Genomic DNA, 25,801 nt, shown 5'->3' with positions numbered 1-25,801 from the left:
GCACCTTCAGGAAGACCAAGAATCCTTAAATTATTCCTCCTCGCGTTATTCTCCAGCACCTCCAGTCTTTCCACACATCGTTTATGGTGTGCCTCGTGCATCTCCGTCTTCACCACCAGGCCCTGTATATCGTCCTCGTTCTCGGCAGCATTTGCCTTCACGACCCGAAGCTCCCGCTCCTGGGTCTTTTGCTCATCCTTTAGCCCTTCGATCGCCTGTAATATCGGGGCCAACAGCTCCTTCTTCATTTCCTTTTTAAATTCTTCCACGCAACATTTCAAAAACTCTTGTTGTTCAGGGCCCCATGTTAAACTGCCACCTTCCGTCGCCATCTTGGTTCTTGCTTGCCTTCCTTGCCGCTGCTCCAAAGGATCCACTGCAATCTGGCCACTTCCCTCTCCTTTTTCCATCCGTTTCCAGGGGGTATTCCCTTCTGGTTTACCACACAGTGCTTCTAGCCGTTAAAATTGCCGTTGGGGCTCTTATTAAGAGCCCAAAAGTCCGTTCCACCGGGAGCTGCCGAAACGTGCGACTTAGCTAGTCATCGCCGCACCCGGAAGTCCCCATACTCACTCTTTGCTGTCTCACTCCTGGCTGTCTTCTCTGTCTCACTGGGAGAACTCACTGGGAGTGAGTTTACAAGTGGCTCTTTTTAAACTGTCCTGAATTGACTCTCCTCCCCCACCTGCTTTTAGATCAAAGTAGATTAAAGTGACTGACACTTAACTGCCAACCAGTTATGTGAGTGGGTGAGGCAGCCCTTGTTAACCTACACTGCACAATACTAGCTTAATTTAAATTAATTTAAACTCCTGAAATTTAAAAGGAGCTGCCTTACTGATTTGATTCAATTCCCACCTAGATTCAAATTCCCAAACTCACTCTTTGCTGTCTCACTCCTGGCTGTCTTCTCTGTCTCACTGGGAGAACTCAGAGGGAGAATGAGGTCAGAGGACCATTGAAATTAATTAATGAGAAGTTATTTATTAGTATAAAGTCAGATATTACCTTTTTAGACTACGTCTCAAATTTCAAGGAACGACTGAATCAACCAGTGAGGTGGCGAGAAAACATTTAAAGAAAGCTTAGCAGGGAATAAAAGCAAAGGCTGATGGGAAGGCTCAGACTCGTAGTTTTACAACAGAAGAGAGAGTGCTCGTGTTATTACTTGTATGAGGCAAACTCTTGAAAGCTAGATTCAGTGGGCCGTATCACATTGAAAGGAAACTGAACAAGGTAAACTACCTGGTATGCATCCAAGATAGACACAAATCACACAGTGTGCCACGTGAACATGTTAAAGAAATATTGGGACAGAGGCGGTGAGAACAAACACGAGGTCTTGTTAGTAACAAAGCGTTGCTCTTTTTAGCCTTAGTTTATTAGCTCTGATTACGTCACCTTTGCTCACAAGTCGCCAGGTATCTTTCTGATACCGCCACGTGGTTCAAGTTCAAGTTATGATTAATAAGTCAGCACACCGCTTAGTAAGATTGAAATCAACGGTCATTTATTATATACAACAAGTAATGTTTACACAATAATCCTACTATCTATATATAAACCTATCACTACTGGCCAATACTTAACTTTAGGAAGAGCCCACCAGGTCAGGGAAACGAATGGCTTATCCAACCGGATCTGGCCTGCGGGATTCAAAAGGCTGATACAGGTCGATGGCTAGGAGTCTTTATCGGATAGCGATCGCTGGATTCAAACTTACAGTTGCCGGTTGATGTTCTTGCGAAGGTCTCGAGCAGGCGAAGAAGGGAGAGAGAGCGTGATCTGAACTTGGCCCCTCACTTTATAGGGCCCAGGGGCCTTGGGTTGATGGGCTGTTAATAGTCCTGAGTATCGATCTGGGCCGACTTCCCCAGAGCCGAATATGATATTCTGCCTGCAGCTGTCCGTTTGTGTCTTGTTACCTGCTTTTCCCATCAGCCTTTCCGGTTAGCCATTTTAAATCGGGTTTTGGCCAAATTAATCGGGAAGCAGCCATTTTACGTGGCTACAAGAACAAACACGAGGTCTTGTTAGTAACAAAGCAGGGGAAGACGAGGGGTCAAATTCTGATAGCGAGTTATAGCGAACCTATAATTCATTTGGGCAATGAGGAAGTACTGTAAATTTTAAAACAGAGGTTAATTCATCTCCCAGGTAGGAGCCAGAGCAACTGACAATTACTGCTTTCCTATAAATGTATTTGCAGGAATAAACTACGCATGACGTAGATGTGGGGTCACTGTTCCAATTAAACAATATCCATTTAGGTTAAGTCCAGCTAAGCTATCGCAGATAGAGCGAATTTGAGTATATGCATCAGAATGACATTTTTGAATTGAGTTCTAATGATTGGAGCTCCCCTATCGTCATAGTGTCCATACCTGGTGGAACTCAGAGGTTGTGCATGGACTACAGGTGGGTAAATGCCGTAGCCAAGAGGGATTTGTTTCCTATTCCACGTTTGGAAAACTGCGTCAAATGCTTTTGACGCTTGAAAGTCATCACCAAAATAGACTAGGATTATTGGCACGTAATTATTTCAAAAAAAAAAAAATTTAGTGTACCCAATTCATTTTTTCCAATTAAGGGGCAATTTAGCATGGCCAATCCACCTAGCCTGCGCATTTTTGGGTTGTGGGGGCGAAACCCACGCAAACACGGGGAGAATGTGCAAACTCCACACTGACAGTGACCCAGAGCCGGGATCGAACCTCGGCGCCGTGAGGCTGCAGGGCTAACCCACTGCGCCACCGTGCTGCCCATTGGCAAGTAATTTGACTGAGAGGGCAAAGGAGATCTCAGCTTTTCTGACACCACAAGGACTTTATCAATTCAAAGTTATGCCGTTTAGGATGAAGAACGGCTCACAACTTCTCAGAGGCACACAAACAGAATGATTCGAGGACTGAGTCACCGTGCCATATTGATGGCTTAGTGGTGTTCAGCCAGAGTTGAGAAAAGAATCTACAACACCTAAAGGAACTGTTTGACCGCTTCGAAGAAGCCAAACTTGTGATGAATCGAGCGAAAAGCGAATTTCCTAATCTGAAACACACAGTGGGACATGGTTAAATGGCCCCACGAGAGGCTAAAACACAGGCCATTTGGGACTTCCCAGAACCCAGCACCAGAAAAGAGATTTTAAGATTTCTGGGCATGAGCGGATTCTACCGTAAGTTTGTGCCAGACTTTAGCAATGTGGTAGCACCACTCACAAAGCTCTTAAAGAAGAAGCACTCTAACTGGACGGAGAACTGCCAAATAGCACTCAACCATTTAAAAACCGTGTTGACGACTAACTCAGTGTTAGCAGCACCCAATTACATCAAGCAGTTTAAAATGGACACTAGCGGCATTGGTGTACGAGCCGTGTTGTTGCAAGAAAAATATGTTAGTCTTGAGAAGCTGGTGGGGTATTTCTCAAGGAAATTAAATTGTCACCAGCAGAAGTATTCAACCATTGAGAAAGAGACTTTAAGTATGGTACTAGCATTACAGTATTTTGAAATTTACGTTGCCAGCAACCCAGCAGAAACAATCATATATGCACACCACAACTGTTTGACATTTCTGGAGAAATTTTGAGATTGGAACGCCTGGCTATTCTGATGGAGTTTGCTATTGCAACCATTTAACTTAAAAATCTTTCATGTAGCCAAGAGAGAAAACATCTTTGCAGACGTTTTATCCTGAGTATAAAAGAGACTTTTGGGACCAGTGGGTATAAATTCTCTGGGATATCTTCTATGTTAATGCATGCTCTTGAATTTTGTAATGTTTAATAAGATAGAGTTAATAAGAATCTTACAAATTAAGACATTTCGGGCAGGATTTACCGACCCAACCCGCCACTGTTTTTCGGCGGCGGAGGCTGCCCACCAGCTGGATTTTCTGGTTGACTGTTGCCGCCGTTGTCATCGGGATTTCCCGTTGACTGCATCTCTCACCGCCGGGAATCTGTGTGCCGTTGGTGAGAATGGAATATCCCGCTAGCGTGAACAGCCAGTAAATTCCGCCCAGTATTTTCTTTAAAAGAGGGGAACGTGTCATGGATCTGCCTAGCATCAGATCAAATTTAATGAGACATGGTAGGAAGCGATCTGCCTAGCATCAGATAAAAACATGCTTATCGACAGCAGTAGCCAGCATTCAAAGGCATAATGACATGCAACATTTTTAGTAACAAGATTAGCAGGCATCTAGACAGATTCAAGTGTAAATCGCCCTATTAATAGAAACAGCTTACCTAGACGATTGAGAGATCGGTGGGGGTATACACACGCTAATTTCTAGAGTCAAGGAATTTGAGAGAGGCAGATAGCCAAATACACAGAATGAAGGATCAATGGATAATTGGTTTAATTGCCAGCACCCTCAGAAACAGGAAGGGCAATTTACATCTCACAGCCTGAGAGGATAGTCCACAACTCACAACCAGGCTTGCATTTAAGTGTCAGAGCCAAGGCCGTGCAGATATCTTCATAAAGGTAGTTTAAATATCTTTGTTGGACCAGAAAGACGTTTACCAGGCTTGATTATCAGCTCTGTATTTTGAGGGTAACTAAAAGCTGGATTTGACTTTAGATTTATTTAGTTTGGATGTTGTTTGGGGAAAGGGGAAGTCTTAAGAACTTCAAGGACTGTAGATATATTTTAGAACAAGGGATACATTCTACATAAACTGTGAGTGTGTTTAGCAATTCATATACTTAATTGTCTTAGAGTATTGTCCTGTTTGCGTGTATTTGTCTTTATTAAAATTTAATAAATAGTCGTTAATAATTGTTACACCACTGGTCTGCTTATTTTCATTAGGGTTTCACATGACTCCTCACATCATTCCATCTACACACCCCCACGAGCCGGTGTTTCAAGTTGGGATACCCTCACAGATGCAATCAGCATGGTTCGTGACAAATGTTTGTAATGTTTTTCAGATATTTTATGCATAAATATACTTTTGCAACAAACAAATGTGATTGGAGCTGGGTTACAATCGCACTGAAAGGCATTATTATTGCTTTATTTCACTGTTGTAATGGCAGAGGATGAAAGATAAAAAAAGAAACAAGTCCTGCCAGTACTTCCCAGGCTGCTCTGCTTTGTGAAAACACTGATCCCCAGCCTCTTGGTCGATCTGCGTGGTGTACAAAAATAGCTACTGCCCGAAAACCTTTATTTACATATCATGACATCAGAGGTCACAAAACTAAGACAAGCCACAATGTACAGACCTTTTAATCCAAACATCTTCCTTTTCATACAAAAGAAAATCTCAGAAATGTTGGTGTGGAAGATTAAACCAGCAGAGCATACACAATGAAGACAGGGGCATTGGGAGAATGTAATAGAATCTTTACAAGGGGTAGGTAGGGTGTGAAGAAGTGTAGTCAATGTAGCTGTGTGGAAGTCAGTTGACTCATTATGAACATCAGTTAAAAGCCTTTCACCAGAAATTTCAAGGAATAAAAGATAAGACATGGACCGTATAAAACTGGGAAGGCTGGAAATTGGAGGCAAAGTTGATGAAGTTTTCCAATTCGGGGCAAGAGTAGGAAATGGCACCAAATAGTCATTAATGTACCAGAAAACAATTTGAGGGAGGGGACCAGAGTGGGACTGGAACAAGGAATGCTCAACATATCCCATAAAATGACACGCATACTAGCACCCATATGGGTGCCCATGGCAACACCCTTTATTTGGAGGAAGTGAGGTGAATTAAAAGAGAAATTGATCATTGAGAGAACAAGTTCAGCCAGGCGGAGGAGGGTAGTGGGCAATGGAAGCTGTTTGGGCATCCGTTCAAGGAAGAAGCGGAGCACCCTCAGACCATCCTTGGGGCAGGAGATGTAGAGAGATTAGATGTCCATGGTGAAGAAGATGCACTATAGCCAAGATATTGGAAACTTTAAAGTAAAAGACATCAGAAATGTAGTGGATGTAAGTTGGGACGAACACAAGGGGAGAAAAAATTTAATCAAGGTAGGAAGAAATCATGTTTATAGGGAAGGAGCTAGAAGCAATTTGGGGAACTTTGAGTTGAGAAATGATGACGGGAAGATTACCAAAGGAGATGGAAGTCAGTAACTATTCTGGAAACAACACATGATGTTCAGTGGTGGGGTCATGGTTCAGGGGAGGTAAGAGGAAGTGTCAGAAGGTTGACCAGAAACTGAAGTGAACTATCCATATAAACTCTGTGGTTTTAAGAGCAGGTCAGAGGCTGGGAATTCTGTGATGAGGAGCTCATCCCCTGCCTCTCCAAATCCAATCAACTATCAACAAGGCACAAGTCAGGTGTGTGATGGAATACTCTCCACTTGCCGGGATGAGTGCAGCTCCAACTACACTCAAAAAGTGCAATATGATCCAGGACAAAACAGCTTACTTGATTGGCACCCCATCCTCTATCTTCAACATGCACTCCCTTCACCAAGGGTTCTTCGACAGCACATTTCAAACCTGTGACCTCTACCACCTGGGAGGTCAAGGGCAGCAGGTGCATAGGATCACCACCACCTGCAAGTTCCTCTCCCAGCAAAATAGCCATCCTGATGTTAAATATATCGCTGTTCTACACTGTCACTGCATTAAAATCCCGGAAATCCTGCCTAGCAGCACTGTGAATATACCCATACCACATGAACTGCAAAAGTTCAAGAAGGCAGCTCACCACTACCTTCTCGAGGGCAACAAGTGATGGGCAATAAATGCTGGCCTAGCCAGTAACACCCACACCCCAGGGCAGTGCAGTGGCGCAGTGGTTAGCACTGGGACTGCGACGCTGAGGACCCGGGTTCGAATCCCGGCCCTGGGTCACTGTCCGTTGGAGTTTGCACATTCTCCCCGTGTCTGCGTGGGTTTCACCTCCACAACCCCAAAAGATGTGCAGGTTAGGTGGATTGGCCACGCTAAATTGCCCCTTAATTAGAAAAAAAAATAATTGGGTACTCTTTTTTTAAAAACACCCACATGCCATGAAAGATTTTTTAAAGGCACCCGGCCTCTGCAAAATAGGTCAGTTCACCAAACAACAACAGCCCCCTTTTGTCAGTTAGTTTAATGTCAGGGTTAGACCTGACAGAATACAATGCAGTAAGTTCAGAGGAAGACTGGTTTAAGTGAAGGAAGCAAAGAAATTGAGACGACCAATATCACTCCAGTTGTTCTCAATGAAAAGATCCAAAGAAGTAAAGAAGTGGGCACGGAAGCAAAGAGTTCAATGTCATGCTAAGCACTAAAATTGATTAAGGTGGGTTTTCCTCTACACTGAGGAAACCAAATTAAGTTTGGGTGACTGATTTGCAGTAAGAAGTCTTACAACACCAGGTTAAAGTCCAACAGGTTTGTTTCAAACACTAGCTTTTGGACACTGCTCCTTCCTCGGATAAATGAAGAGGTAGGTTCCAGAAACATATATATAGACAATGTCAAAGATGCAAGACAATGATTTGAATGCGAGCATTAAATTTTTGATTTGCAGAACACTGCTGTTCTGTATGCGAGCATTACTCCAAGCTTCTGGATTGGACTGGATTTGTTTATTGTCACGTGTACCGAGGTACAGTGAAAAGTATTTTTCTGCGAGCAGCTCAACAGATCATTAAGTACACGAGAAGAAAAGGGAATAAAAGAAAATACATAATAGGGCAACACAACATATACAATGTAACTACATAAGCACTGGCATCGGATGAAGCATACAGGGTGTAATGTTAACGCGGTCAGTCCATAAGAGGGTCATTTAGGAGTCTGGTGACAGTGGGGAAGAAGCTGTTTTTGAGTCTGTTTCTCACACTGCCATCTCTGTCATTGGTCTTCTATACTGTTCCTGTGAAGCTCAACACAAGCTTGAGGAACAACACTTCACCTTTTGATTATACATTTTAAAGTCTTCTGGACTCAACATGAAGTTCAACAATTTTAGATTGTAAACGCTGTCCCCTATTTTGTTTCCTTTTCTTTGCATGATTCATTTTTCTCTCATTGCTGCATTGACAGCTGCATAACTGCTGTAGGCACATCTTTTGTTTCTTGTTTGCCCCATCAGCATTCCCTCTGGCCCGAAAAAAACTCTCTTCTGCTATTCAATCTCTCCTGCCTTCCACCCTATCACAGATCTTCCTTTTGTCCTTGTCCCACTCATTCCTTGCTCAAAATCTATTTTAACTCTTACCAGTTCTGATGAAAGGTCAACAGTCTGAAGCATTAACTATTTTTCTCTTTCCACAGATGCTGCCAGACCTGATAAGTATTTCCAGCATTTTCTGTTGCTATTTCAGATTTCCAGCATCCGTTCTATTCTGCTTTTCATAAATTAAGAATCCTGGGAGCTTGTGGTAAATAGCCACGAAGCAGCAAGTGCAAACTTCAGAAGCAAATGAATGCAACGTGATAGCTGGCTATCTGGAAAAGGGCGCGAATAACAGGTCACCGTCCAGGGCAAGAGTGCGCATGCGCATATATGCCAGATCCCACCAGGCCAGAGTGCGCGTGCGCGGCGATGATAGGGCTCGCCGGGCTAGAGTGCGCGTGCGCGGCGATGACAGGCGCCACCGGGCCAGAGTGCGCGTGCGCAGCGATAGGCGCCTTCAAATTGGGAGATAACGCACATGCGCAGCAATGGCAGGGCTCACTGGGGGAGCGCAGTCTCAAGGACGTTTCGAGGGTTCTTTAAAGGGGAGTTCCGGCCAGAAGTGATCTCTTTTCCCACTCGTACTCCTAAACCATTCCTCCTGAGGCAATGATGGATAGGTGGGCATGGTTGTAGGCGGGTCGACTTCCTATTGCTCCCCGATCTGTATCTTCGTAGTCGGTCCGATGGCGGCGGTTGGAGTGGTGAGCGCGCTGCGGAGGTGTGCGGCGCAGGCTGACTGCTGCAAATTGCAGCGCCTGCTGGTGAGTGGGAGCCAGTGCAGGAACGTGCAAACTGCTTGCTGTCTGTTTGCGAAGAGAACCTTACTGAAGAAGTTCCTCTCCAAAACAAAGTGAGCGCGTTTGTGCAAAACCTGATTGATAATCGGACTTGCAGCTTGGGAATTATTTTGGTGGCAGGATGGTGATGCAGCGAGTTTATGATTTGTTTAAAAAGACCTGCTCCCGCTGTGATGAGATGTGAATGTTGTATGTATTTTTTAAGTCGATGTTGCCATTATATGGTAATGTCTTCCTCAAGCAGAAGTTTTATTTAGTTATTGTATAGTATTGATGCATATTATTACCAACAGCCAGTATGAAAGCTTTGAGGTTCAAAACAGCAAGGGAAAGTCAAGAAAAAAGCTAATCTATTCCAATTTCCGAGTTTAGACTGTTGGCGATGGTGAACAAAACAGATACGTATGAATAGAATTTTGCTTCGCCCAAATTGTGAGCAATTTGAATCGGCAATATAATTATGTGCTGAATGGTAACATTGTGCAAGCTAGTAAATTAAAATTGTAATATCAGATATGACTATGACAAGAGGATACTTGGTCCCTTAACACAGCATGGCAGAGGTAAATGTTATTACAATTGTGCAACTCTTCCTTGAGTCTATTTCCTGCTGGTTGATGCTTTGTAAGAATTATTTTATTAAGAGCTTTGTACTCTGCTATAAAAACTCTGTCAATGTTTTGACAGCTGTGGCAAATTTCACCATAGCAGTTCAGACAATCAACAGCATTTTAACTAGGGTGGCACGGCGCTGAGGACCTGGGTTTGATCCCAGCCGAGGGTCACTATCTGTGTGGCGTTTGCACATTCTCCATGGGTCTCACCCCCCCAACCCAAAGATGTGCAGTGTAGGTAGATTGGGTACACTAAATTGCCACTTAATTGGGAGCAAAAATGATTTGGAACTTTTTTTTAAAAATTTTAAAAATTGCTCTAAGGGTTCACATCTGTACCATCATAAAAAGCATTCAGTCCACAAAATGTTAATAGGAAAAAGTGAGTATGCCCTATTTCCCAATGTTAATGGGTACTTTAAAAAAAAAAATTCAAGGGTCCAAATTTGCACCTTTACCAAAAAATAATCAGTTCTTCCTTGGGCAATCTGTATCACAAGTTTTGTTGAAATCTATCCAGTTGTTTTAAGGTATTATCCACAGACAACCGTGTGGAAAATATTATCTCCGCCACTGAAAGTGGACAATAAATTTTAAAACAAAATATTGGAACTAATCAGTTGGTGAGGCAGCATCTGTGGAGAGAGAAGCAAGAATTAACGGTTCAACTCTAACCTTTAATCAGAATTATTCTGATGAATATATAAATCCAAGTTAAGTGGCAACCAGGCAGTAGTGCAGTGGTATTGTCACTGGACGAGTAATCCAGATACCCAGAGAAAGATCTGGGAACCCAGGTTTAAATCTTGCTAAAGCAGGTGGTGAGATTTAAATTCGATAAAAATCTGGAATTAAAAGTCTAATGACCATGAAACCATTGTCGTAAAAACTCATCTGGCTCACTAATGTCCTTTAGGGAAGGAAATCTGCTGTTCTTAACCTGGTCTGGCTTACATGCAAGTCCAATGTGGTTGATTTTCAAATGCTGTCTGAAATGGAGGGTAGTTGGGGGACGGGCAATAAATGCTGGCCCAGCCAGCGACACCCATGGTACCGTAAAATGTTTTGTTTTTAAATACGATTTCTCCCCCCCCCCCCCCTTCCTCATTGAAATGTTTCTTTTTTAATTGAGCGAATCAAGATTTGTTAAGCAATATACCTTGTGGATCTTTTGTAAAAATCCAATGTAACCCTTCAAGCTGGCCATTTAATTACTATTTGAGATTTATTACAAGAAGATTTTTGTGGTATTTATAAGTACATATAACAACCGCTTTTAATGCTAATTTAATTTAATTTTAATATTCATGGAATAAAAACAAATAGATTTAGAGCTATATTGGTACTGGAAATTATTAGTCATTTTAAAAATGAACTCTAAACCTTTGCACCCATCCTTCATTGAAATTACACGACTTGCGTTAAGCTTGCAACCACCATGCTCATTCCTGTCGGATACAAAACTTTCAGGAGTTTTCCATGGAGGATAACTCGACATGTTTGGTGGTAGTATTGAGATTCACAACTGCAGTGTAATTGTGTAGCTCCTGGCCTCAAGTCGTGTAATGGCAGCCTAAAACTGTACCATAAATATTTATATGCTCAGCCTATTGTTTTCTGACCATCCACACAGGAAGAAGTTTTGGTATGAAAGCCCTACACTGAGATCACAACTGGTAAGAACATTTCAGTAAATAAACAAATTAAATTTATAACTGGTTATTACAGGCTTAATTTTCTGACCAAGATAAAATAATTCTTGTCTGAGTCGGGCAAGAAACTTTTATTTGTTGTAATGGAGAGTGTTCATGTGATTTCTCTAGTAGTGACAAGCTCCAACAGTACGCATTGAGCCCCAAACCATAAATGATCTATTTTGTCTTTTGTCATTGAAAAGGCCAAGAATGATACCCATCAATCATGAAATTCACAAACTACAATTCAAAAATGGGCGATCACCAGCAACTTTGAATGAAAGGCAAACCAACACTCAATTTTTCTGACCATTTTAGCTTACAGCCTACACCCAGCAGGATATAACTTCTTTATTGTTCCTTCGCTCTAACCAATCTACATTTGAACCCTCATGTCCATATCCCTTTCTAATACTGTAAAAGTATCTTTGATCAATATTCCACCCCTTTCTTTTCATCGAATCATAGAATTTACAGTGCAGAAGGAGGCCATTCGGGCCATTGATTCCGTACCAGTGCCCATGGAAAGAGCAGCCTACCCAAGCCCACACCTCCACCCTATCCCTGTAACCCAGCAACCCCACCCAACCTTTTTGGACACTATGGGGAATTTAGCATGGCCAATCCACCATCTTTGGATTGTGGGAGGAAACCGGAGCACCCGGAGGAAACACACGGGGATAACGTGCAAACTCCGCACAGACAGTGACCCAAGCCGGGAATCAAACCTGGGACCCTGGAGCTGTGAAGCAACTGTGCTAACCACTGTAGTCAGGAATATTCCTTCCCTTGTTTATTCTTTTACAAACATTATATTAAAGCATTTATGGGTTTATAACTATAAAAGATACAAATGAAAACATAGCTGAGTGCGTAACACATCCCTCCATCTCCCACTGTTCCTAATTCCCCCCGCCCCTTATTGAATCTGCTGACAAATTAGTTTTCTCCGAAGAAGTCGATAAATGGCTGCCACCTCCGAATGAACGCTAACGTTGATCCTCTCAGGGCGTACTTAATTTTCTCAATTAACCCGGCCATGTCGCTAACCCATTCCCCTGATGTTGGGGGCTTCAAGTCCCTCTACGCTAGTAATACCCATCTCTGGGCTCCTAAGGAGGCAACGGCCAAAACGTCAACCGCTCTTGCCCCCTGGACTCCCAGGTCTTCCGACACTCCAAAAACCGCTACCTCTGGACTCGGCGCCACCCTCGTTTTTAGTACCGTGGACATGACTTTCGCAAAATGCTGCCAGAATCCCCTAAGCTACGGGCATCCCCAAAACATGTGGACATGGTTTGCGGACCCTCCTGCATACCCTTCACACCTGTCCACCACCCCAAAAAACCTGCTCAGCCGGGCCACCATCATGTGTGCCTGGTGAACCACCTTGAATTGTATCAGGCTGAGCCTGGCAGATGATGAGGACGTGTTGACTCTGCTCAGGGCATCCTCCCACAGACCCGCCTCTTAACTCCTTTCCCAACTCATTTTCCCATTTACGTTTTATCTCGCCCATCTGGGTTTCCTCCCACTCCATAATTTCTTTATAGATTTCCGTTATCTTCCCCTCCCCCACCCCCGTTCTAGAAACTACCTTGTCCTGTATCCCCTGCGGCGGTAGAAGCGGAAAGGTCGAAACTTGCCTTCGCACAAGATCCCTCACCTGCAGATAGCGAAACCCATTCCCACCCAGCAATTCAAACCCCTCCTCCAAATTCTCCAAACAGGGAAAGCTCCCATCAATAAATAGATCCCCCAGCCTCTCAATCCCTGCTCTCTGTCACCTCCAAAACTCCCCATCCATCCTCCCCGGGACAAACCGGTGATTACAACAAATTGGAGCCCACACCGACGCTCCCTCCACTCCTATATGCTTCCGCCACTGCCACCAGACTCTCACGGCCGCCACTACTACTATGCTTTTGGAGTACCGGCAACAGTACTTTCTTTACTCGTGGGGTTTTACCCGCCCATACAAACCCCGATATCACCCTATTCACCTGCTTTAAAAAGGCCTTTAGTATAAAAATAGGGAGGCAGTGGAACACAAACATAAATCTCGGGAGGACCGTCATTTGTACGGTCTGTACCCTCCCCGCCAGTGACAACGGGAGCATGTCCCACCTCCGAAAAGTCCTCCTTCATTTGTTCATCTAAACGGGCCAGATTTAATTTGTGTAGCTGCTTCCAACCCCGTGCCACCTGAATACCCAAGTATCAAAAACTCCCTCCCACCACTTTGAACGGCAACTCCCTGAGTCTCCTCTCCTGCCCTCTCGCCTGGATCACAAAAACCTCTCTTTTACCCATATTCAATTTGAACCCCAAGAACCAGCCAAATTCCCCTAAGATCCACATAATCTCCTCCATCCCCCCCTAACTGGTCAGAAATATATAAGAGTAGATCGTACTTAGATCACATTACGAGACCTTGTGCTCTCCCCCCCCCCCCCCCCCCCCCCCCCCCTCTCGGACTAGCCTTGTCCTTTGACGCTCTCTTCCTGTCCTTTTACGCTCTCAGCGCCATCGCCAATGGCTCTATATAGCCACGGCCAACAGCAGTGGGAAGAGGGAGCATCCTTGCCTTGACCCCCAGTGCAGTCTAAAGTAGTCCAAACTGACCCGGTTCGTCTACACACCCGCCACCGCTACAGGTAATAGTTGAGCAGGGACCATTTTTTTAAATGGGAAGTGTAAACAAATATTTGAAGCAAAGGAAAATATGTAAGAGCTAAAATAGAGACCGCATCGAGGGCAAGAAAAGGCTCCGCTTGAGTTATTTTAGTACTGGCTTCTCTGTGGACCAGGGGCTCTGGGACCAGCAAAGAAACCAATGGATCTCCCCCTGCCATTCAGGTCCCTTCTTTGAGCCAGGGACTATTCCCTGGGTTCATGACAATGGTCTTTTAACAACCAGGCTGTCACTGCATGATGACCTATTGGGTGAGCAGGTGGCATGATAATGAAACCTGGCCATGAAAATAAATCTTGCCTTCCTACTCCTGCCCCCTGATAGACCAGATGTATGCTTTGCTGTGTTTCTGCCTGGGAGTTGAAATAAAACCTAGTTAACCAAATGAAGTGATTGAATTGTGAGTCAGCTGAGTTTGGAATGATTTATGGACACTGCAATTTCCAGAAAATTTGTATTTTGCTCATATACTTGATGCTTCTAACTTGCAACCTCAAATTCATTAGCACATGAGCTCTGTTAAGCAAGCACAGGCCAGTGTGAACTTTGTTACCTTTTAACGCATTCTTCCTAAACTGTTAAATAATTGTGTAATACACAATGTAACATTTCTTGGGTTCAGCCAAGTTGATTGAGCAGTTAATCTATATTTTTAGCTGTATTTGTTCAGTGAGTAATGTTGCCTTGAATATGGGGAGAAAAGTGCTGTGGGATTTTGCTTAACATGCAAATGGACCATTTCATCTGAGAAGCAATAAAGTACCGCTGGAGAGCAATAGAGCTTTCATCATATCTTGAATTCTAGTAGTGGCATTCAATCCACAACCTTCTGATTGTGGGAGGGAGCGCCGGTGATAGGTCGACGGGGGGGGGGGGGGGGGGGGGTCGTGCTACGCTTCCTGAAGTCGATGATCAGTTCCTTGGTCTTTCCAGCATTTAGAGAGAGGTTGTTTTCGGTACACCATGCAACCAAGTGATCTATCTCCCTTCCTTCTGTAGTCTGATTCGTCGTTGTTTGAGATACGATCCACCACAGTCGTATCATCTGCAAACTTGGAGTTGAATCTCACCACACGTTCGTGTGTGTGTGTATAAGGAGTACAGTAGAGGACTGAGCGCACATCTTTGCGGAGCCCCGGTGTTGAGGACTATTGTGGAAAAGGTGCTATTACCTATCCTGACAGATTGTGGTCTGTTGGTGAGGAAGTCAAGGATCCAGCTGCACAGGGATGGGTCAAGTCCAAGGTTGCAGAGTTTGGTTATTAGTCTTGTTGGGATAATAGTGTTGAAGGCACAGCTATAATCTATGAACAGCAGTCTGACATAGGTGTCCTTGTTGTCAAGATGTTCGCGAGTTAATTGTAGGGCCAGAGAGATGGCATCTGTTGTGGATCGGTTGCTGCCGTAGGTGAACTGCAATGGATCGAGACCATCTGGGAGGCTGGCGTTGATCCATCTCATGACTATCCACTCGAAGCATTTCATGATAACAGATGTCAGGGCCACCGGTCGGTAGTCGTTGAGGCAGGCTACCTGTTCTTTGGTGCTGGTATTATGGGAGCGCCGGTGATGGGTCCAAGCTGAGGCGGGAGCACCAGTGACGGGTCCAAGCTGAGGAGGGAGCGCCGGTGACGGGTCCAAGCTGAGGCGGGAGCGCCGGTGACGGGTCCAAGCAGGGGCGGGAGCGCCGGTGACGGGTCCAAGCTGAGGCGGGAGCGCCGGTGACGGGTCCAAGCTGAGGCGGGAGCGCCGGTGACGGGTCCCAGCTGAGGCGGGAGCGCCGGTGACGGGTCCCAGCTGAGGCGGGAGCGCCGGTGACGGGTCCCAGCTGAGGCGGGAGCGCCGGTGACGGGTCCCAGCTGAGGCGGGAGCGCCGGTGACGGGTCCCAGCTGAGGCGGGAGCGCCGGTGACGGGTCCCAGCTGAGGCGGGAGCGCCGGTGACGGGTCCCAGCTGAGGCGGGAGCGCCGGTGACGGGTCCCAGCTGAGGCGGGAGCGCCGGTGACGGGTCCCAGCTGAGGCGGGAGCGCCGGTGACGGGTCCCAGCTGAGGCGGGAGCGCCGGTGACGGGTCCCAGCTGAGGCGGGAGCGCCGGTGACGGGTCCCAGCTGAGGCGGGAGCGCCGGTGACGGGTCCCAGCTGAGGCGGGAGCGCCGGTGACGGGTCCCAGCTGAGGCGGGAGCGCCGGTGACGGGTCCCAGCTGAGGCGGGAGCGCCGGTGACGGGTCCCAGCTGAAACATGAAAGTTGAGATGAAATGAAACTCACTAGATTTGGATCTACCTGGATCTGATCTCTTTAAAAAGCAGGACCTTTGTCAATTTACAATTATTTGGTTTCATTTACTGTTTTTGTGTAGCTTTACAAGCCCTCCGGTTTCGAGAACATATTGAAACCTCAACGCAAGTTGCAGAAGGAGGACTCTATCCGATTGAGAACACTCAATAATGTTCTTTATAAAGCAATCACAGAGCTGTTGAACAGTAATGAAGTTAGCTCAGATGTATATGACCACAAAGTTGAGATATCCAAAGTAAGTGCAACTTTATTATCTTCTCCCATGTGTTATTCTGTCTGAAGGTAGAGGGCAGGAAAAGGAAACAATACAAACTATTTTAATATTTAAAAAATACCGAGAATTCAATAGTGAAAGGTCAGCCCTGTGCAATATCCTTACAAGCACTGGTGTTCCACTTTTAACAAGACATATGTCCATGTACATAGACATGCAGATCATTGATCCAACTAGCTATCCTCTGGACCTCTTGTGTTTGTTATAGAAATAAACATTATTTTTCTTGGGAACTCATCCAATCTTTTATTTCAAAACCTACTTTGATTTTCTCTTCCAATACTCCCTTCCCCTGCCTCACTCCCTTCGTGATAATCTGTTCCAAAGTACCTTTACCCTATCATTATATTTAAAAAGGTGGCATTTCCCCTTCTTTCGCATCTATCGTTTTAAATGGTGTTTTCCCGGCTTGGATCACTGTCTGCGGAGTCTGCACGTTCTCCCGGGTTTCCTCCGGATGCTCCGGTTTCCTCCCATAAGTCCCGAAAGACATGCTGTGAGATGAATTGGACATTCTGAATTCTCCCTCTGTCTACTCGAACAGGTGACTGAGTGTGGCTACTCGGGGATTTTCACAGTAACTTCTTTGCAGTGTTAATGTATACCTACTTGCGACAATAATAAATATTATAATTATGAAAGGGGAACTTTCCTAAATTCAGAATTTCCATGCCTCTTGCCTGTACTGAATGCCCCATCATTCCCTTCTCTGCAGAAAGTCCCAGGTTACCATCTTCTGTACAAAAAAAATGCTTTCAGGACTGCACATTTTGAATTAGGTCTCTGTGAAAATTCTACTGATTGATTAGGATTTCTGGCGTCCTCAGCATCTTGACCAAATTTCAGTCATGTCTTAACATTCCCAAAGGTAACTTATTCCCATTATGTGAAATCAAGGGTCTTTGTGGATCCTTTCTATTGTATATTGAATGTAACTAGAAACTGATAAAACAGCCGGTGTTTAAAATGTAAAGGAAATTTTCTAGCAGCAGCAGCAGATCGTAGAATTTACAGTGCAGAAGGAGGCCATTTGGCCCATCGAGTCTGCACCGGCCCTTACAAAAAGCACCTTACTCAAGCCCACGTATCTACCCTAAGGTTTTCCGGAGGAAACCCACGCAGTGGGAGAACGTGCAGACTCCACACACACACAGTGACCCAAGCCGGAAATCGAACCTGGGACCCTAGAGCTGTGGAGCGACTGTGCTAACCACTATGCTACCGTGCTGCCCAGAAGGAATTAACCTGAATGTCAGCTAGGAGCTTAGAAATTATCACAGTAATTTTTCCTGTTCGCTATTTGTAATGAAGTTGTAAATGTTTTTTTAAGGAATGAGATTGATTTTGCTACAAATCCCTTTTAAGTTACAGAGAAAAATCAAAATCTCTGGGAAGATAAATTTTTATGCTGGAAAAAAAACCTAAATTTTAAAAAACAAGTGTTAGAATATTTAATCCAGAGGGTAGAACTTCACCCTTTTGATTAAGCATTTCATCTTTTGGTTTCTTTGAGGCAAATTGGATGTCCTTTTCTAAGAAATCTATATAATTATTTGTGATGGTATAAATAACACTGGATGATGCTGTGAACTAATTGTGGCCAGGTTAAAACATGCTGAGTTCTGGCAGTCTGCTGATCAAGATTGAATTCACTGCTGTACAAAGTTTAGAGATTCATTGGGATTGGCTGCTGATATTATAGGTACTTCTGGCTGTGGATTATTCGGCATGTCGAGCTTACTGGATGGCAAGTGGTTCCGTGGAAAAAGATAATCTCATTCAGCAAGTCTTAGAAAAATATTCCCCACGTGTAAGGTAAGTATCATTTCCATTTTTCTGTTAAATTGTGCTCTGATCATTAAACTGGCAGTTGGATGTTAACTAAACCACATTGAGTATTGTTGAGAAAAGAGACATGTTGTCAAAACCTTTCACCTTGCACCCATCAGGACAATCCAATAGTAAAGGGAACAAAAGGGAGTGCTGATTGATTGGCAAGTTACACTCTGGTAGAGGTGTTGCCGTAGAGAATGTGCCAGGGAACAATCAACTGCCCAGCTTTGTTCAAATCCGTTGTCGTGGGCAATGAACAATGGAATGCCTGTCCCCCAACTTTTTTGAGTTGAAAAAGGTGCAATGTGTGGACATGCTCCTTCTGTCTGCAAACAAACAGGGCCCCCTTTGTGAATATATGTAACTTCTAGCATGTGTAAGTGAGCCACACCGCCGAGCCGGACTGATTATCTTAAATTGGCTGACAATTTAATTCTTAGCACAATCTGGATTGTTTAGGCAGAGCTGTCCATTTGCAGAATTACGTCTAATGTTGCACACTCTGAATTTTGCAAGCAAGAGTTGGTTGGGTGGGGTCTGTGCTCTGCCTATTGTGAGCAGCCGAAGGGACGTGCTGTTTGATTTAATCTACCAGCCTTTGGAACATAAGGCCTATGTACCGGGGCCCCACATGGCTAAGTACTTGGCCCCTACTATACTCCCTATACACACAAGTCCTTGTGGATAAATTTGGTCCCAACTCCATCTCTAAGTTTGCTGATGACACGACCATAATGGGTCGTATCTCGAACAACGATGAGTCAAGAGTACAGGAGTGAGATGGAGAACCTAGTGGCGTGGCGTAACAACAACAATCTCTCCCGCCACGTCAGCAAAACTAAGGAGCTTGTCATTGACTTCAGGAAGTTGACTTCAGGAAGAAAAGTATCGTACAAACCCCTGTATCAATGGTGCCGAGGTGGAGATGGTTGACAGCTTCAAATTCCTAGATGTGCACATCACCAACAATCTGTCCTGGTCCACCCACGCCAACGCTGCAACCAAGAAAGCACAACAGCACCTATACGTCCTCCAAAAACTAAAGAAATTCAGCATGCCCGCATTGACTCTAAGCAATTTTTACAGATGCACCATAAAAAGCATCCTATCTGGCTGCATCACAGCCTGGTTATGGCAACTGCCTGGCCCAAGACTGTAAGAAACTACAGAGTCGTGAACAGAGTTCATTCCATCACGCGAACCCCCCTCCAATCCATTGATTCTGTCTACGCCTCCCACTGCCTTGGGAAAGCAGGCAGCATAATCAAAGATCCTTCTCACCTGAGTTATTCTCTCTTCCATCAGACAGGAGATACTAAAGTCTGAACGCACACTAACCGGTCCAAAAACAACTTCCTCACTGTTACCAGACTCCTGAATGATCCTCTTATGCACTGAACTCATCTTTTCACACACTTCTTCTCTACTGAGTAGTACTATACTCACTATGCTTCACCCAATGCCTGTGCTGTCTATGTATTTACATTGTGTATTTATGAAGGTCCTAGGTTTTTTCATGTATTGACGATCTGTCTGGACTGTGCGCAAAACAATATTTTTCACTATCTCGGTATATGTGACAACAAATCAAATCCAAATCACACTGATACTGAAATTAATAAATAGGCAATCTTCACACTTGCGACACAATTGGTTCCTGAAAACAATTGGTTCCTGAAAACCAAGTTATCAGTTGAAACGTCATAAGTCAGAACTGATTTTCCCATAGTAACAAGGGTATAAATGGGGCAGTGGTTCATGAGCCATGGACAGAAATCACTCCTGGAGCACTCTGCATTGTAAAATGCTCTCCAGTCTTGCGCTGTTAAGTCGCTAGGGGACTGTTGATGCCTGCGTGCCTTAGCACAAGTTTCTTGGTTAATGTGCGGGATATAATGAAGCCATCGATCATTATCGGTTGTGTGTTTAATCTCTCAGTGCATATTGAATGCATTACAATAGTGACAGATATGCCACAAAATTTAACAGAATAAAACACTTGTTTCCAACCTGATTAAAGACAGTTTGACCTGTGTTGCTAACTTTTGGTTGGTTCAATTGGCTCTGTTTTATAACCTTTGCTCTAGAGTCGTCAGGTATCTTTATGATACCGCCACGAGGTTCAAGTTCAAGTACTGATCACTAACTCAACACACCAATTAGTAAGATTCAAATCAAAACACATTTATTATACACAGTCAATCGCTATCATGCATAAATTCTACTTAACAAACTATCTCTACAACTAACAGGCCAGTACTTAGCTTCGGACTGGCCCACCAGGTCAGGGGAACAAATGGCCCTTTGTTCGGGTTCTGGAACTGCAGGATTCAAAAGCTGGTATGGACTGGTAGCTAGGAGCGCCTATCTCGTAGCGAGCGTTGACTTGAACCTACTTCTTTGCCGGCCGCTGGACAGTTCACTCTCAGGGGTTGCTTTGCGTTGCTGAGTGACCCTGTCAAGAAGGACGATTTGAACTTGGGGGGCTTTACTTTATAGTCCCCAGGGGCTTCCCTCCCTTCGGGGCGGACCCCGTACCTGGTTTCAAGTGTTTGGATTTCGTTCCAATCACTTGGTTCGATTTCCCCAATACTGGAGCTGTTCCCTGATCGTTGGGCGGTCTTTAAGTGTTCGTTAACCTCTTTTGTGTTGGCTCCTGCTGGCGCCGAGGAATCTGGCTTGGCCTTGTTTACCTTTAAAATGTTTCGATTGTTCCCGGGGATCGCTCATTACTATGTAGATGGCTGCTACATTACTATGCAGATAGCTGCTGGTTTCGGTGCTGTCTGGTTGTTTTGCAGGTTCCAATATACATGATTTGCTAGGCTTTGCCTGTGTTGGCTGAATTTCCCTTCAGCCTTTGCGATTCTCCATTTTAAGCCGGGAAGTGGCCAACTCAGGTGGCTACACCTGTTTAGTCATAGATGGGGCAGCACAGGACGTTACTGCCTACAGATGAACATGATGGCGTGGCGTAGTAAAGTCGAAATGGGGTATCCATTTATAAACTATAAATACCATATGTTGTCAAGTCAAAGCCTGCTTGTACCACATTATTCATTAATGCGATAGCCACATGTCTTTGGCTTGATGGCAGTATCCTGTTAGTGGAAAATAGTACTCGTGTTGCTACTGCATCATAACAACACCTGTTGCTCAAATATGTGGGACACCTTGACCTTCTGGGCGATCGGAGATAGGCTGGGCACTTTTTCAAGGCGTTTTTCAAGACAAGAAGTGGCGGCTTTAGGCCCACTCACGAGTTTGCTTAATGTACAGAGAACAATCAGAGTAGCCATTATCGTGCAGGATGGCTTTGATGTGCAGAGAATGATAATAATAATAATCTTTATTGTCACAAGTAGGCTTACATTAACACTGCAATGAAGTTACTTCAGGATCAAGCTTGCACGCTGAACAAATGGCTCCGATCCTATTTATGAAGTTGCCAATAAGACCAATCTTGTGGCCTCAGGAACTGTAGGAATCCCAATGCCTATATTGACCAGTGATGGTAGGCTTGTGGTAGATAGAAGTAAAGAACCCATTGGCAGATTTCTCATTAATACTTCAAGGAAAGGGAGCTAATTTGACTGCTCAATTTCAAAAGTGAATTTGAGCACAGGACTGAGCCTATTAAAATGTGTAAGTAAGTTCTTGCATGGAACTGTGGATTTAAATGTAACAAACATATCATCCAAGAAGGTTAGGTGTCAATCCATCGAAAATATGATTCTCGTGGAACGCAACAAGATTCGTTGAGAACTGAGAAACACCATCTATTTTGGCATACATTGTCACGAAAATTACACTCGAGTTCTCAAAGTTCAAAAAATAGTGCATACTGTCTGTGCAGAGTCTGCACGTTCTCCCCGTGTCTGCGTTGGTTTCCTCCAGGTGCTCCAGTTTTCTCCCACTAGTCCCGAACGACGTGCTGTTATGTAATTTGGACATTCTGAATTCTCCTTCTGTGTACCCGAACATGTGCCAGAATGTGGAGACTAGGGGCTTTTCACAGTAACTTCATTGCAGTGTTAATGTAAGCCTACTTGTGACAATAAAGATTATTATCATTATTATTATCATTCTCTGTGGCAATGCCTCTACCAAGCAGAATCCACTTGCCAACCAATCGGCATTTTCTTCTCGTGCAGTAATAAATTGTTGTTCCTAATATTATTGGTATTCTTGCAAACGAGTGCAAAATCAAATTTTGCGACAGCATGTCTCTTTCAGTATTATGGAAGTTCTCTACTACCATTACATGACTACTTATAAACCACATTTGTTTTCTCTATAGTTTTCACCAAACCATTCATAGAAACGGGGCAGTGGGGGGGGGACCAGTTCCAATCAAATCAAATGTCTTTTTCTTTAAATCTCTAGACACCTCCTTATCACCCAGCAAGTCATGGGCAGTGTTCCTCCAGTGGTCTTTGTCAAGGACCAACAGCAAACAGCAATAGCTGAGGTGGGTAATCATTACAATGAATTTCTATGATGAAATTATGTATGAATAGAAAAGCTGAGCATCAGTTAAATAAGGCTTCATGTAACCTTCATCATGTATCATTCATATGTTCTGAACAGAATAATGTACTGAGCCTAATACGAACATGATGCATTTGTAGTAGACAATTTGACAAGACCATAAAAAAGATACAGCACTTAATTCGTTTATGTCATGTCTTTTTAATATACAGGCTTTTAAAGCACACTGTATTAAAATAAACGTTACTTTCTAATACAGGTAGAAAGATTGTTAGAAATTGCTGATTATGGCTCGGAAGAGGAGACTGCCTATGCTGGGCAAGTTCGGAACCCAAAACATTTTGGGTAACTACTATTTATAACATTATTTTTTTTGAATTATGTTTTAATCCTACAAATTTTGATATTTTAATCCTTTTTTGATATTTGTAACTAAATTAAAGAAGGACAGTGACGTTGGTAGCTAATGTGTTTCTGTCCACGCATAAACTCCTAGTCACACCAATACAGCATGTGACAACTTATTTTGTCCAGATGCAATATTTGCAAGAATTAAAACTAACCAATGTTGCATTATGCTGATAGATTAAGATGACTGTGGAATTGCAGCCTTTAACTCTTGGAGAAAGGGAAAAACGCCTGAGAGCTCCCCAAAGCATCCATCTTTAAGGGTGACCAGAACAGATATGATAGTGGGCTTATTTTTCTTTTGTGCCATGGATCAGGATGCATATATTGCCTATCATGGTGTCCCAAATCTTTTACAAGTGAATGTCACAGTGGATAGTTAGCACTACTGCCTCACGACTTTGGTGAATCTGTGTGGAGTTTCCACATTCTTTCCGTGTCTGCATCGGTTTCCTCCCACAGTCCAAAAATTTGCAGTATTAGCCATGCTAAATCGCCCTTCTTATCCAAAGATGTGCAGGTTAGGTGGGGTTACGGGGATTGATGAGGGAAATGGGCCACAGTAGAGTGCTCTTTCAGAGAGTCGGTGCAGACACAATGTGCCTAATGGTCTCCTTCTGCAATGTAGGGATTCTATGGAGTGGCATGCTAGTGCCATTTCAGCGAGCTTCCACAATAGTGTGGACCAAGTCACATATAGGTCAGACCAGTTGCGTTATTAATAAATTGTGCCCTTCGACAATCCAGCTGACATCATTGTTATATTTGCTTTGGTGCTAGCCTACAGAAAACAAAATCTATTGAATTCCATTCGATGAATGTACACTGCATCAGTTGCTAGTCCAGTCTCTTAACCATTTGAAGGTCTGTAGATTCTATTCTCCTGGTTGCAGCAGAATGAATGATCTGGTCATTAAATTGGGGGACGTATTTGTAAGGAATAGGGATTTTGGGGGCCTTGGACCTATGGTTCCCACAAGTGCCCAATACTAGATTGTTATAGAACATACAGTGCAGAAAGAGGCTATTCGGCCCATCGAGTCTGCACCGACCCACATAAGCCTTCACTTCTACCCTATCCCCGTAACCCAATAACCCCTCCTGGGTTATGTCTGGGTTTGTTGTAGAAGAACTGATAAAAAATTGATTTACTCTGGTTAGTCAATCATGTTGACTCTGAGGATAGTGGAAAGTGAACTCGATGGAACTTATTTTTTTAATCGAGCAATTGCTATCTACAGGAACACTTAATAGTTCAAAAAAGGCCGCTTTTATCCCCTTGTCAATTTTGTTTTTCCATTGTAGACCAGTTTCTCGAGAGTCGACTTGGAAACCTACTTCTCGAGAAACTACCACAGTCTCGCCTGACCTGCCTCCATCTCCTGAAGAAGATCTTTTTGGTATTGACCATGACTTACTGAACAGACAAATATTGGAATACAAAAAGAAAAGTAATGAAAAGTTATTGGAAACAAATAGTTGTATGTTATCAGAACAGCACCAACAGCAACTAGCTCATCTTCAAAAACTAAAGAGAATAAAAAAGAAAAAGTCCAAGTACAAGCCTGATGATATCACGCCTGATGCATACTTTTCAGAAAAGTATTACATAGACTCTGCCGACACATTGTCAGACAGGGAATAGGAAATGAAGGAATTCTACACAGGCAGAAGATCCAAAAGAATCACAATCTCTAAAGGACATATGGCTATTAGAGTGTGTACTTGAGCCATGACATACACAACCGTTGCAATTTGTAATTACATTTCTGTTTAGTGATGAGTCACTTGTATTCCCCTCTCCCCTAAGTTCCTTTTTTATGAAAAGTTGTGTGCTGCTTTTATTAAAAACTTTTGGCAAAACTCCTCGGGTAAAGAGATCAAGATGTGCATTGATGTTCCATTGCTGCAGTAGGTATGATGAAAGAAGTTGCATTACATTTAGCTGGTCCCAAAGTTCAACGGGGGTAGAATTATTCAATTTGTTATCATTTTAATGCTGGGCAGCACGGTGGTGCAGTGGTTAGCACTGATACCTCACGGCGCTGAGGTCCCAGGTTTGATCCCGGCCCTGAGTCACTGTCCATGTGGAGTTTGCACATTCTCCCTGTGTTTGCATGGGTTTCAATCCCACAACCCAAAGATGTGCAGGTCAGGTGGATTGGCCACGCTAAATTGCTGTACTCTAAATGTATTTTTAAAAACTTTCTAATGCTCGGAGTTTTGTGTGTGGTTGGGGGGTGGAAAGGATGATCTTCATTCTGTAGGAAATGATGGGCTGAGAAAAGTTTTACCAGAGATGGCTAAACAGTTTAAATGGGTTGGATACAGGAACCTCTGGAATTCTGGGTTGTCAGGACTCTTTTATGCACTAAGGAAGAAGAGGAATTTGTCACGTTGTGCCTTACTGCTGATAAACTCACATAGAGTGGAACAATTGCCAAAGGATCCTGTAAGTTTTGAGCAGCCATAATGGGGAGTGGTAAGTCTGCTGGAGAGTTACGAAAGTCTTTGAGGGTGTCCAATTGTGTTATGCTACTGGCAGAGATGTAGTAT

At 43.8% G+C, this 25,801-nt stretch overlaps 1 protein-coding gene across 1 annotated transcript; it reads left to right on the top strand.

Annotated features, from left to right (window-relative positions):
• Positions 1-8,602: 8,602 nt before the first annotated feature.
• Positions 8,603-25,108, top strand: rbfa (ribosome binding factor A). The gene is made up of 7 exons (XM_072509662.1): positions 8,603-8,993; positions 11,188-11,230; positions 16,301-16,474; positions 18,216-18,328; positions 22,733-22,817; positions 23,097-23,182; positions 24,551-25,108. The coding sequence occupies exons 1-7, from the start codon at positions 8,767-8,769 to the stop codon at positions 24,888-24,890; spliced, it is 1,068 nt and encodes a 355-aa protein (XP_072365763.1). The 5' UTR covers positions 8,603-8,766; the 3' UTR covers positions 24,891-25,108.
• The last annotated feature ends 693 nt before the right edge of the window (positions 25,109-25,801 follow it).

This window comes from Scyliorhinus torazame, chromosome 6 (assembly GCF_047496885.1).
Source record: "Scyliorhinus torazame isolate Kashiwa2021f chromosome 6, sScyTor2.1, whole genome shotgun sequence".
In the NCBI taxonomy this organism is placed as follows: Eukaryota; Metazoa; Chordata; class Chondrichthyes; order Carcharhiniformes; family Scyliorhinidae; genus Scyliorhinus; species Scyliorhinus torazame.
Note: the sequence above shows the minus strand (reverse complement) of the source record. Positions and strands in the feature narration are given on the sequence as shown.

What these genes read in the sequence shown, in the direction of transcription:
- rbfa (XM_072509662.1), top strand. Translation starts at nt 8,767, where the DNA reads ATGGTTGTAGGCGGGTCGACTTCCTATTGCTCCCCGATCTGTATCTTC. An exon ending in AAGTTCCTCTCCAAAACAAA is followed by an intron (nt 8,994 to 11,187) that starts GTGAGCGCGTTT and finishes CCATCCACACAG; the next exon opens with GAAGAAGTTTTGGTATGAAA. An exon ending in CTACACTGAGATCACAACTG is followed by an intron (nt 11,231 to 16,300) that starts GTAAGAACATTT and finishes GTTTTTGTGTAG; the next exon opens with CTTTACAAGCCCTCCGGTTT.